The sequence below is a fragment of the Saimiri boliviensis genome, chromosome 8 (assembly GCF_048565385.1).
Source record: "Saimiri boliviensis isolate mSaiBol1 chromosome 8, mSaiBol1.pri, whole genome shotgun sequence".
Lineage (NCBI taxonomy): Eukaryota > Metazoa > Chordata > Mammalia > Primates > Cebidae > Saimiri > Saimiri boliviensis.
The window spans coordinates 31,020,674-31,033,188 of record NC_133456.1 but is presented as its reverse complement, the minus strand read 5'-3'; the positions used below and the strand labels follow the sequence as shown (position 1 = coordinate 31,033,188).

Sequence of the window (12,515 nt, the reverse complement as noted above, 5' to 3'; positions counted from 1 at the left end):
GTAAAGAGGGTATACATGTTTTCGATAGAGTTGTCTGGGCAGGCTGAATTGAATAGGGTTAAAGAGTGAATGGGGTGATAAAGTGGCTTTAGATTATTTTCTCAAGAAGTCTGGCTGTGAATAGGAGAGACCTGGGCAAGAGAGGTAGGAAAATCCAAGACATTTGTAGAGGGAAGGGGATATCAGGATAGCAACACCTGGAAAGTTTGACAAATTAGCCAGGAAATATCCTGTAAGGGTGTATTGTTTTGAAAGATTTTTTTATAATTTGCATGGAGACAGAAGGCATTTTATGATACAATCTTTAATTAGCTTTGAGGTATTTCTTATTTGGTCCAAATTATACTGGTTAAGAACCAAGAGATAATTCTCTCAGCTGGGTCTTAACTGAATCAAGAAACTGATTTTCAAATAATCAAGAGGTTAGAGATGCAATAATAATAAAATATAAATTTTAAAGACCCATTAAAGAGAAATGCTAATTCAGGAATTCTAGCTGAAATCTGTAAAATCATGGTTAAATTGGATGTAGATTAGTTCATTAAATTCTGAGACTTCAGAAATTAGAGACAGATATATAAAATTAGGTATATGTCTTTCGTGAGATATTAATGAACTGAATTTATGTCCTCAGGCTGAATTTAAATACACTCAAAAAGAGGCTGCATTAATTCTTGGATACCAAATTAAATATACACTAAAGAAAATGAAGGCTTTAGGGGGAGCAATCCCCAGTCTTCCTGAGATGGTATCAAGGATGAGAGTAATAAAATTCCCCAAATCTGCCTATAAACTTTTCTTATAATTCCTCATTTAGTTAACTTCATATACATAATTACTATACCCATATTACCTGAACCCACAAGAGACTCAAAAATGAGGTAAAGTCAGGGTCCCCAGGTTGGTTGTGCAAGCTGTGCCCTGCACAAGGGCCTTGTCCGACTGAAGGGGAAAAGGACAGGAGCTGAATGCCTAGCATGTGTCCCTGTGTGTGGCAGACTGAGTCTGAGGGGTTGGGGGTTAGAATAGGGGCTGCATTTTGAAATTTGCTTAAAGGCAATATATAGGCCAGCTGGGGACCAGGGAGTATGTCTACTTTATGCATTAAACTTCATACAAGTTTAAGAGCCAATTATTTAGACAAAATATCTTAGTTTCAAAATGGCTATGAGGTAGATAACATTTGAAATACTAATTCACATTTTTCTACCCTGAAAGGCTCCTTCCCTTCCTGTCCCTGGTAGAAAGGGGTGGTAGCATTCAAGCAGATGCTTATTTCTTTGAGATTTCCATAATAAGACAAGAGAGAGAACTGCACAGGAAACCAAAGGTGTCTCTAAATTATTTTGACTTTTGTTTTTATAAAAAGTCTAAGCACTTAGGGGAGGGAGATTTGCAGGTATAGACAAAAAGTCTTGGTAAACAAAGGGGAAACAGGAGATTTCCTTGGGCTGTGGAAAGTGGGAGTGGGGAGAAAGGGAGGGGGAAGGAGACAGAGAGAGAAAGAGGGAGAGAAAGAGGGCAGAAGAAGACTTCAGAACAAAAAATACTATAAAATGAAGTAATAAATTTACCTGAATAATGTAAATTCAGGTAAATATAAACAGCTGTATCAGAATCATAGTTCTTGCCTATCATATCCCAGGCATTGTACAAAGCAGGTTCACACCTATTCTCTTACAATCTTCACAATAGCACCACAAGGCAGATGTTATCATCCCATTTTACATTTGAAACATCATAGCTTAAGACACAGCTAGTAAGCAGAGCGGCAGGGATGCAAACCTAGGTCTGTTTTTCTTCCTGCTCTATATACCTGTTATCAAAACTCAGGGACAAAGGCAATACACTGGGGTTCTCAGAAGGTTAAAAAACTGAGAGCTCAGTCCATTATAGCATTGGGTCTCTCTCATTGCTATAGTACTGGTTCTGTCTCATTCTATCTTATATACTCTGCAAGCAGAGTGTATAACACTGATAATCAGAGAAAAAGCCCACTATTACTAGACTAAAAGGAGGAAACTCCTAGAAAAAGAATGAAAGCCCTAGGTCTAAAGAGAATGTGAGAGTGATCTCTGACCACAATAGACTTACATCATTCAGCTCAGACAGCAAGACTCTCACCCCATGTCAGATTTCAAAGGCCTCTCTTTAAAGATGTCAGTACTGAATATGTTTTCTATATTTCATGGTAAGTTTAGATTAACAGAAAAAAACTTAAGAGCATGTAGACATTTTGACCAACATATATAATTTCTACTCATCCAACTCACCTGAGCAGTTCTACTAAGTCCGAACTACTCCTGTGCCCATTAGGCTAGAAAGATACAAACTGGGCCGGGCGCGGTGGCTCAAGCCTGTAATCCCAGCACTTTGGGAGGCCGAGGCGGGTGGATCACGAGGTCGAGAGATCGAGACCATCCTGGTCAACAAGGTGAAACCCCGTCTCTACTAAAAATACAAAAAATTAGCTGGGCATGGTGGTGTGTGCCTGTAATCCCAGCTACTCAGGAGGCTGAGGCAGGAGAATTGCTTGAACCCAGGAGGCGGAGGATGCGGTGAGCCGAGATCGCGCCATTGCACTCCAGCCTGGGTAACAAGAGCGAAACTCCATCTCCAAAAAAAAAAAAAAAAAAAGAAAGATACAAACTGAAGCACGTGCACACGCACGCACACACACACACACAAACACACACACACACACAGAGTTAATCAAGTTTATCCTAAAGCTGCCTCCTTACATATTTTAAGTTCTGCCTAAAGGTTTCTCCATACATAATGAACCATAACCAAATTGGATGTGTAACCTACTCTTGTGCCAATCATTGTGACCAACAGTTAAAACTCAGTTCAAGTAAGTAAAATGCAGAGCTGCAACCAATGTGGCTATTTCTGTACCTCATTTCTGTTTTCCACACATCACTTTCCTTCTTCTGTCCATAAATTGTCTTCTATTAGTGTCTGTGCTGGAGTCTCTCAGAACCTATCCTGGCTCACATAAAACAATTCATGAATTGTCCTTTGCCTAATTAAACTCTGTTAAATTAGATTTGTCTAAGGTTTTTCTTTTAACAATATGCATATACATAATCAATCAATCAGTTCCAAAATTCCCACCTGATACAGTTTGGCTGTGTCCCTACCCAAATCTCATCTTGAATTATAGTTCCCATAATCCTTATGTGTTGTTGGAGGGACCTCCCTGGTAGGAGGTAATTGAATCATGGGGATGGTTCCCCTTATGCTGTTCTCATGATAGTGAGTTCTCACAGGATATGACAGTTTTATAAGGGGATTTTTCCATTTTTGCTTAACACTTCTTTCTCCTGCTGTCATGTGAAGAAGGATGTGTTTGCTTCCTCTTCTGCCATAATTGTAAGTTTCTTGAGGCCTCCCAGCCATGCAGAACTGTGAGTCAATTAAAAATATTTCCTTTATAAATTACCCAGTCTTAGGTATTTCTTTATAGCAGTATGAGAATGGACTAATATAGCACCCAAGTTTGAGCAGAAAATAGACACACTTTAGCATTTATTAAAATAATACAAAAAAAAAAGCTATCTAAGTTTTTCAAAGACCATGGTATTCTATTTAGGTATTTCTTTCTTTCTTTCTTTTTTTTTTTTTTTTGAGACGGAGTTTCGCTCTTGTTACCCAGGCTGGAGTGCAATGGCGCGATCTCGGCTCACCGCAACCTCCGCCTCCTGGGTTCAGGCAATTCTCCTGCCTCAGCCTCCTGAGTAGCTGGGATTACAGGCACGAGCCACCATGCCCAGCTAATTTTTTGTATTTTTAGTAGAGACGGGGTTTCACCATGTCGACCAGGATGGTCTCGAACTCTCGACCTCGTGATCCACCCGCCTCGACCTCCCAAAGTGCTGGGATTACAGGCTTGAGCCACCGCGCCCGGCTCTATTTAGGTATTTCTATTCAAGGCTTTGGGTATATGATATGCTTCAATTCACAGGACCAGGTTACCTGGTTAGGATCAGGATCAACTTCATCCCAGTTGTGAGTGATATGGCCTTCATCAATGGATTCAAAGGGCTTGTGAGAAACCGAAGGTAGAATCCTATACAACCAGCTAGAGGAAAAAAACATACAAGATATACAAGCCTTAGAGTAATGTTCTGAGTGATACACAGAATGGCTGAGGCAGTACCATCAGGAAGACACTCAAGTCAACGATGACCTGTCAAGTCAACAAAGACACTCAAGTCACACATTAGACCTGGGCTCTAATGTGTGAAGCAGTGAAGCAATGTTACAGCATCACTTTTTAATGGCCATCTGCTGTCCACACCCCTGGCCTCTTCTCACCTTTTCACTGCCCCCGTCATGCCTCAAACGGACTCTGGTTCATGGTTATTCCCATGCTGCCAAAAAACGAAGAATTGTCTTTTCTAACAACTATAAAGGAAGGGGGTATACCTTGAGGGATATCTGTGTAGGAAAATCCGTAGAAAAACATTAGCTTATGGATATCATAGGATACTAATCCTTGCTCTGATAGGCAAAAACAATGAGTTCTATGCCACTTGAGAGAATATGGATGGTATCTTTGTTATTTTTAAAATAATAAATCAATTTTCTCCTTTAAAATTATGAAAGTAACACATGCCAATGGTAAAAATAATTCAAGTAATTTAAAAAGTCTGGAAATGTAAAGGGCTCCTTTTCCTCCAATTTCCTCAGGGCTATTCCTCAGAAGCATCAGAGCTTAATGATTTTTTTAAAATATATATATTCTTTCAGATATATCCAATACATTTCTAAGCAAAATTGCCAGATCATTTTAACACTTTATTACCATAATAATAATAATATGTGAGAGTGCCTGGTCAAACACATCTTCATAAATCTGGAATATTATTAATAATTTTAGTGTTTTAGGTGGAAAAATAGTATCTCATTTTATTTTGTATTTTCTTTATTATGAGTTAGGAAATACAAAATATTTCCCCCAAAAAATCAGTTTATTCATTTGTTTATTGGCTCTTGTAGTTTTTCTATGAATTACTTGTAAAAATCCCTTATCATTTTCTATTGAGTTTATTTGTCTTTTTGATATTAATTTGTAAGAGAAAAAAGATGCTGGAGAGGCTGTGGAGAGATAGGAATGCTTTTACACTGTTGGTGGGAATGTAAATTAGTTCAACGATTATAGAAGGCAGCGTGGCGATTCCTCAAAGACTTACAATGAGAAATAGCATTTGATCCAGCAATCCCATTACTAGGTATATACCCAAAGGAACATAAATCATTCTAAATGAAGATATATGCACACATGTTTATTGCAGCATTATTCACAATAGCTAAGACATGGAATCAAGCCAAATGCCCATCAATGATACACTGGATAAAAAAAAATGTGGTACATATATACCATGGAATACTATGCAGCCATAAAAAATGAGATCATGTCCTTTGCAGGGACATGGATGGAACTAGAAGCCATAAGCAGGAACAGAAAACCAAATACCACATGTTCTCACTCATAAGTGGGAGATGAACAATGAACACATGGACACAGGGAGGGCAATAACACACACTGGGGCCTGCTGGGGGGTGGGAGTTGGGGGAAGGAGAGCATCAGGAAAAAATGACTAATGTATGCTGGACTTAATACTTAGGTGATGGGTTGATAGAGGCAGCAAACCACCATGGCCATGTTTACCTATGTAACAAACCTGCACATATACCCTGGAACGTAAAAATAAATTAACACTTCTGTACTCCAAATTTAGAAGAGTGTGTGTTCATGTTTTACTGTGGTACATTTATGGCTCTATTTGTTTTTCTTTATTTTCTTTTTAAAGCATGTCCTCTCTACCAGGACCAGATCTCAGGCTTCAAGAAGGGAAGAAGACTCTGATAAAGGAATTCTAAAGGACACCAGGATGAGAACCTTCTAGAAGTTGGAAGGGACATTGAAACTCACTAAGCAGGACCTAAGTCCTTTCAGAGGCTACTACCCTGACAAAATACAGATGGACAATGGAAGACCAGACCTGAATCAACAGGCTTTGGCCCTTTTGAGCCCAAGGACAGTCTATCTCAGTGGGTTGACTTGGCCTGGCCCAATGCTGAGCCATCTGGGGGAAAAAGGGCTAGATCTGTTTAGTTTCCATTTAATTTCTCCATTTCTTGATGACATGACCTCAGGCCTTGGTCTTACTAAGCCTCTTCAGCTCCCAATATATGAAGTTCAGAGCATATGTGTATGTCTTGAAACCAGCTGTGTGATCCTGGGAGAGTTACTAAACTTCCTGGACTTTATATTCTTCAACCTTGTCTTCTAAGATTGTTGTGAGAACTCAAAGAGTTTGTAAACCGAAAACACCTGGCATACAATAGATGCTCGCTTATTAGATGCTTAATTGCCTTTCTTCTCTTAATTGTCCGAATTTTATCACAGTCCAGATTTTCCACATTCTCTGACTCTTGCCTTTTCAAGACTCAAGGGATCAATCAGCTAGCTAATCTGATAAAAATTAATCCTAGGTAGGCAAGCAGGCAGGTAGTTAGGTAGGTAGGTGGATGGGTAGACTCTATAATAGTTTTGTGGTAGCCCTGCATGCTGTGGTTCAAATGAGTAGTAACTAGGAATTTCAGGCTGGCCTACTTATGGATAGGACTGGTCCCATCTTCCCACTGGAGATTTTGAGTGGGAAGCATTTCCACAAAATTTTTGTGGGTATCTTTGAAGCGTTTTTCTAAATAGATGGGTGAGCCATACCTAGTATCCCTTATTTTTTAGCTGAGTTTATAACACTCCCCAGGCAGCACTACATTACCCTGAACAGAGATTTAATTCTGATTCAGGGAACAGTGCCAGCTTCTTAATGAAATGCCAACAGCTCCTTTTCAGCCTCCTGGAACAGAGCTCAGCTCCTGCTGGCTGAAGATATTGCTGAATAATGGGGACAGGCAGCAGAATCCGGAGACCAGGTGGCCCGTTAGGGAGTGGGCCATAAAGTCAAGAACACAGTCATAGAGTCCAGGTTGTCACAAATTAGAATGGACAGAATTGTCTGTGTGCTTACCTTACCCCATCTATTTGGGATGTGTGTGTGAGAGAGAGAGAGAGACAGAGAGAGAGAGAGAAAGAGAGGAGAGAAGAGAAGAGAAGAGAAGGGTGGGGGAGAGAGATTATATAGCAATGGGATTATCCTTATTTTTGACATGTTTAGAAAACTTTCTCTATTTCTCCCTCTTTCCACGCACATATCTATTGAGAGAAAAGCACTGTTATACTGACATTGTAACATAGCACCTGCCATATATCATGCGCAGTTCTCTTGACAGCCTCCTCAAGATAACCCTGGAAATGAGGCAGAAACTCTCCCATGATGGCAATACTTAATGATAATTATTATGAGAATAACTAGCATTAACTGAGCACTAACCATGTGCCTTGCAATGTGCACTTTACACACATCCTTTATACACATCCTTTCTTTCAATCCTCACCACAGCTGTGAAATAGGTACTATTATTATCTTTGTTGTATGAATGAAGAACTAGAGGATCCAAAAAGGCAGATGATTTGCCCAAGATTTTAAAAAGAGGAGCCAGGATTTATACTCACGGGGCCTGCCTCCAGGGTGGCCATGATTACCTGTGCAATCTTTATCATTTGTGTGGTCCACTACAGTTTTGTACTTACTATCTCATTTGCTTCTCAGAAGGACCTGTGGTGATAAACTCACGCCACCCTGCTAAGCAGTACAAGACCACATGCCCTTCTCCCCAAATCTCTATCAGCAGCATGCCTTAGCCTAAACTTTCTATAATTAAATACTATTTATTTAAATCAAAACACTTACTGCCTCTTAAAACTACAACACATACTGCAACCAACCTGCCTGAGATGAGTTAATCAAGGGATCATGTTCGTTGACCCGGATGTAGGATTACAGCAAACATGGAACACGGCATACTATGTTAATGAATATGCTGGTTTCTAGCAAGGGCAAATTCTAGAGTAAAACCTTATTAATTCAAACCACAATGGGCCATAATACATGACTTTTCAACTATCCAAGCTTGGATTACCCAACATTTTCTTGCAAAGAACATACCTCTAGTTAGCTGAGAAAGATATTGCTCTGAATCTTCCAGAGTTATGACTCAGTCATTATAAAACAAAGGAAAACCACAAACCAAAACTCAACAGGACAGTCTTTAGAAGAAGGTCAAACTATTAGGAATATTTCATTCTGAGTATAGGAGATAATTTGTAAATGGAACTGGACATGTGTATTTTCCAGGCTCTGCACAGCTTTCCTTCACCTTCTTCCACCAGTCACTTGGTGCTAGCTAGCAGGAAGTCTATTCTATCCTGACTAGGACCTCGACCAAAGCCTATAAGAAGCAGAATCTTGAGCAGCTCTAGAAGGCTGTGGCCCAGGGGAAGGAGGCAGCCCAAAGTCCCTGTCATAGTTCCCACAGTCTGCAGGTCAGAATTCATCTAATCTTTGTACCTTCTCTTATTGGTGCTCCGTGGACAAGTGAAAGCCGATCCCGAGAGCTGTTCAGCATATAGATTGTAGGGGCAGACCTGAGGATTATTCTGAAACAAAGGATACAATAAACAATATTACTCCCATCTGAAAAACATCACACCTTCCAACCAACCAACTCCGTAGGGGAATGGGGATGTTCTGGGCCACTACACACGACCATCTCCAACCCAATATGTTTCTTGTAACAACTTTTCATGTGACTTGCCCCCTTGATTATAAAAGTAATATATACTTATCACAGAAAATTTATAAAGTATATCACCTATTATCTCACAACCAGAAATAACCCAGTGTTAATATGTCCATTTTTCTTGCATTCTTATCTTCCAAAATTGTGACCCTATGATACCTGTAATCCTGTAATAATCAGGCATTTTTTCTTTTTCTTTTAAAGAAAACATTATATCATGAGGACTTTTAGGCCATGATACAGCCTTCAAAAGTTTTAAAAATGTTTTTGTTTGCTGTGTTGTTGCCATTCTAGCCAGCACTAGTATGAACATCTTTGTACATACATTTTTTTTTTTTTTTTTTTTTTTTGAGACGGAGTTTTGCTCGTTACCCAGGCTAGAGTGCAATGGCACCATCTCAGCTCACCGCAACCTCCGCCTCCTGGGTTCAAGCAGTTCTCCTGCCTCAGCCTCCCAAGTAGCTGGGACTACCGGCGTGCACCACCAGGCCCAGCTAATTTTTGTATTTTTAGTAGAGACGGGGTTTCACCATGTTGACCAGGATGATCTCGATCTTAAAGCACCTTGTTATTTTCTCGTAATTGTCACATCTTATGGTTCAAGGGGGAATATGAGGAATTCCCTTTAACCCTAGATTTTGGGGATCCTACTGGAAACCCTACAGTTACCCACAGAGATGTGTGGATCCAATCCCAACTAGTTTGGGTTGGCTGCTGTGCCACCAATCCAATTTTAATCTTTGTATTGTCATTGCGCTGTATCTACATTGCCCCTATGACTTGGGAAACCCCTAGACAGTTCACAGGCGAGATTAGAAGAGCCACAGTGGGTGGAGGCACTTTGGCGTGAAAGCTAGTCATCCAGGAATAGGATTCAGAGCTCTTCTAAGCACTTTATTTGCTCATACCTGTCCTTCTGGCAAGGAACCTGGGCAGCGAGGGTCCTCTGAAGTACACTCATTCCCAAATCCAGAAAGGTACTGTATGTGACAAAGACACAAATGCCACCATTAGTAGGATTTAAAGAACACTGGCAGTCTACAAAGGTAAGAATTTCTATTTGGACATACGTGTGTATATGATGTTCCACATATATCTTTACTGTGTCTTGACGTATGACTCAGGAAAGAGAATATGCTTTCTGTAAATATTAGACTTCTAATTAATCGGAAGAGTGCTGGATATTCCAATTAATCAGAAGAGTGCTTCTCCACCCTTAGCTATACTTAGCCGATTTATGCATCTACACTGAACCTCCCTAAACTTGAGACTCCATTTTCCCTTCAAATTCTGGAAAAAGAAAAAAAAAAAAATACATCTAGGAAGAGATGTGTGGATCCAATCCCATCAGCAAAACCCTCTCCAAACTAGTCTGGCTGTAGGCAGAAGCCTCTGCTATCTGCCTCATCTATGGAACACATCTATATTTGTATGAATGCATGAAAATAAAGTTTAAAGATATGGGTGGCCTTTAGGAGATATGCCAGCGCAGAATCGTTTCACAATGACACAATGGAACCTACTCGGATTGCCATCTCTTCACTTTACACCCAGAGGGAAAAAAAAGTTAAGGGTTTCTTAACAAGGTAAGTCATGGAGAGCCCCTGAAACTTACTCTTGCAACACTCAACTCACTTGCGAGTTCTTGTGCACTGTCTGGCTCTTTCGTTAGCCTATAAGCTGCACGAAGGCTAGGACTATGGCAGTCTTGGTTTATAGAAGGTACTCAGCGGAAATCTGTTGATTGATTTTTTCACTTAAAGCCAATTCTAGTGTAAGTGTATGTGTTCTGCTGTAAATAGGGTTAGAACTCTCTTTGCTCTAACTTAAATACCAATTGATTTTAGCCCAGAATAATGAAAGTGCAGTCTTGCTCAGCAAATAAAATGCCACCATCTGAACACATCTCCTTAAAAGATATAAGAAGGATGGAAGTGGGTGAAGGGTAGGCCCTCCGGAGTTGTCCGCAGCATGGAGATATAACACGCCTGGATGTGTGTGATGATTAGGTCAACAATGGTCTATATTTGGAAGAAATATCAGACGTGAAAGTTATAACCTAGAAAGCAATGGAAGTGAAATTATTTTTTGCCTTCAGATACAATATTTTGTTATTTGAAAATTTGTCATCATGAAAAAATACTAAGGTATATACTGATTTGTTAAAAGCAGCAGCATGCAGTTAGGATGATATCTTTGGGGAAATGGCAGAGACCATCCAGCATTCTGATTCTCTGCTGCATCTAATTTTCTCCTTCTAAAATGAACCCCAAGCTCACCATCAATGGGATTGAATTTGAGCTGCTGAGAACTGGTAATAACCCCAAATTATCTTCAATTCTGTGAAATGGAATTTGAGACCAGCCTGTGATGGAAGCCACAGTGCCTTCACTTTGTTCAACTGCCACGTTATTTCTCTCTGCAAGAGAGGAAGGAAGCCTGGAGTACAGCTGAACTTTCTGGCAGGTACCCGTGGATTTACACAATAACCTTCCCCATTCTTTGTAACTGCTGGCCTCAGTAGAGTTCAGGGTTATGCATTTGGAACAAGAGTTGGTATATATGTTTCTGAAGTATTTGATTCAGACTGTGCTTTAAAAAATAGAAAAGAAAGTAGGAAGAACAGCTGGTGGTTTGGAAGGAAGCCACCAAGCACTGCGAGGTGCAAGTTCTGAATCTGTTTCTCAATCTTAGCTGCAGTGCATTGGCTAAGGAGGAAGGTGAAAACTGCTGAGTCACTAACAAAATCAATTGGTTTTTCTAATTCCCCTGACAGAAAAATTACAGATGAGTTTATTACAGCTTTAAAATGGCATGTCCCTCACTGCCGAAGGCATCTGAATTAAGGAAGTAGTAATTGCATCTGCTTTCTTCAGACATTGAGCTCAAGGACAGAATCTGAACTCTGCTTTTATCAGCTGCGAAAATCCAAGCATTCATTTCCAGCTGGTTCAGTGCCTGTGCAAAAGTATATTGTGTACAAAAATAAAATCAAAAAGCTAACATTAAGCATGTTTTCTACAGTTTGGATTTCTGAATAATTTGATCCGACAGAAATTTTTTTTTTTCCAGAATTATATGCATACTTTCCAAATGCATGAATAAATTCCTGAGCTCCATGTGACTTCAGTACCATCAGTTCTTTGGCAGCTTACGAGTATACAGCTTTTTAATTCTCACCTGGTCCCCAGGATATGATTTACTTGTCAGAGTAGTTTTATGAGGTGCTTTCTCCTCACTCTGATTCTAGGTAACACCTGATGAGATGAACAGATGGTACACCTCACTTCCTCTTTCTGGGCATGAAGGAAAGAGAAGTCAGGGTAGAGCTACTGCTACATTTGTATATGTATGTGTGTTTGTAGAAAAGGAGTCTAATATTTCTAGTTAACCTTGATGGGAACGTAGAATATAGATTGTGAAGGGAACTTGCATATTATTGCAGTAGGCTGAATAATGGCTCTGAAAGATATGTATGGCTTAATCCCTGAAACCTGTATTACCTTTTCTAGCCAAACAGACTTTTGCAGATGTGATAAAGAATCTTGGAATGGGGAGATATCCTAATTATTTGGGTGTATCCTAAATGTAATCACAAGTATCATTATAAAAGGGAGACAAAGGGAGGTTTGACTTCTAAGAGGGGAAAAGGTGATGCGATTACAGAAGCAGAGATACACTTTTTGAAGATAGAAGAGGCTACAAACCAAGGAATGTGAGTAGCCTCTACAAGAAGAAACAGAATCTATGGAAATGGCAGGGAAACACAATTTCTCATAGAGTCTCCAGAAGAAATT

At 39.8% G+C, this 12,515-nt stretch overlaps 1 protein-coding gene across 1 annotated transcript in view; it reads right to left on the bottom strand.

The window, feature by feature from the left end:
• Positions 1–12,515, bottom strand: part of HGD (homogentisate 1,2-dioxygenase) — a 54,215-nt gene that overhangs the window by 38,839 nt on the left and 2,861 nt on the right. The window contains exons 2-4 of the mRNA XM_003935401.4: positions 9,627–9,698; positions 8,487–8,575; positions 3,979–4,084 (exon numbers count right to left, since the gene is read on the bottom strand). Coding sequence (XP_003935450.2) covers positions 3,979–4,084; positions 8,487–8,575; positions 9,627–9,698 — 267 coding nt within the window. The remainder of the gene's footprint in view (positions 1–3,978; positions 4,085–8,486; positions 8,576–9,626; positions 9,699–12,515) is intronic.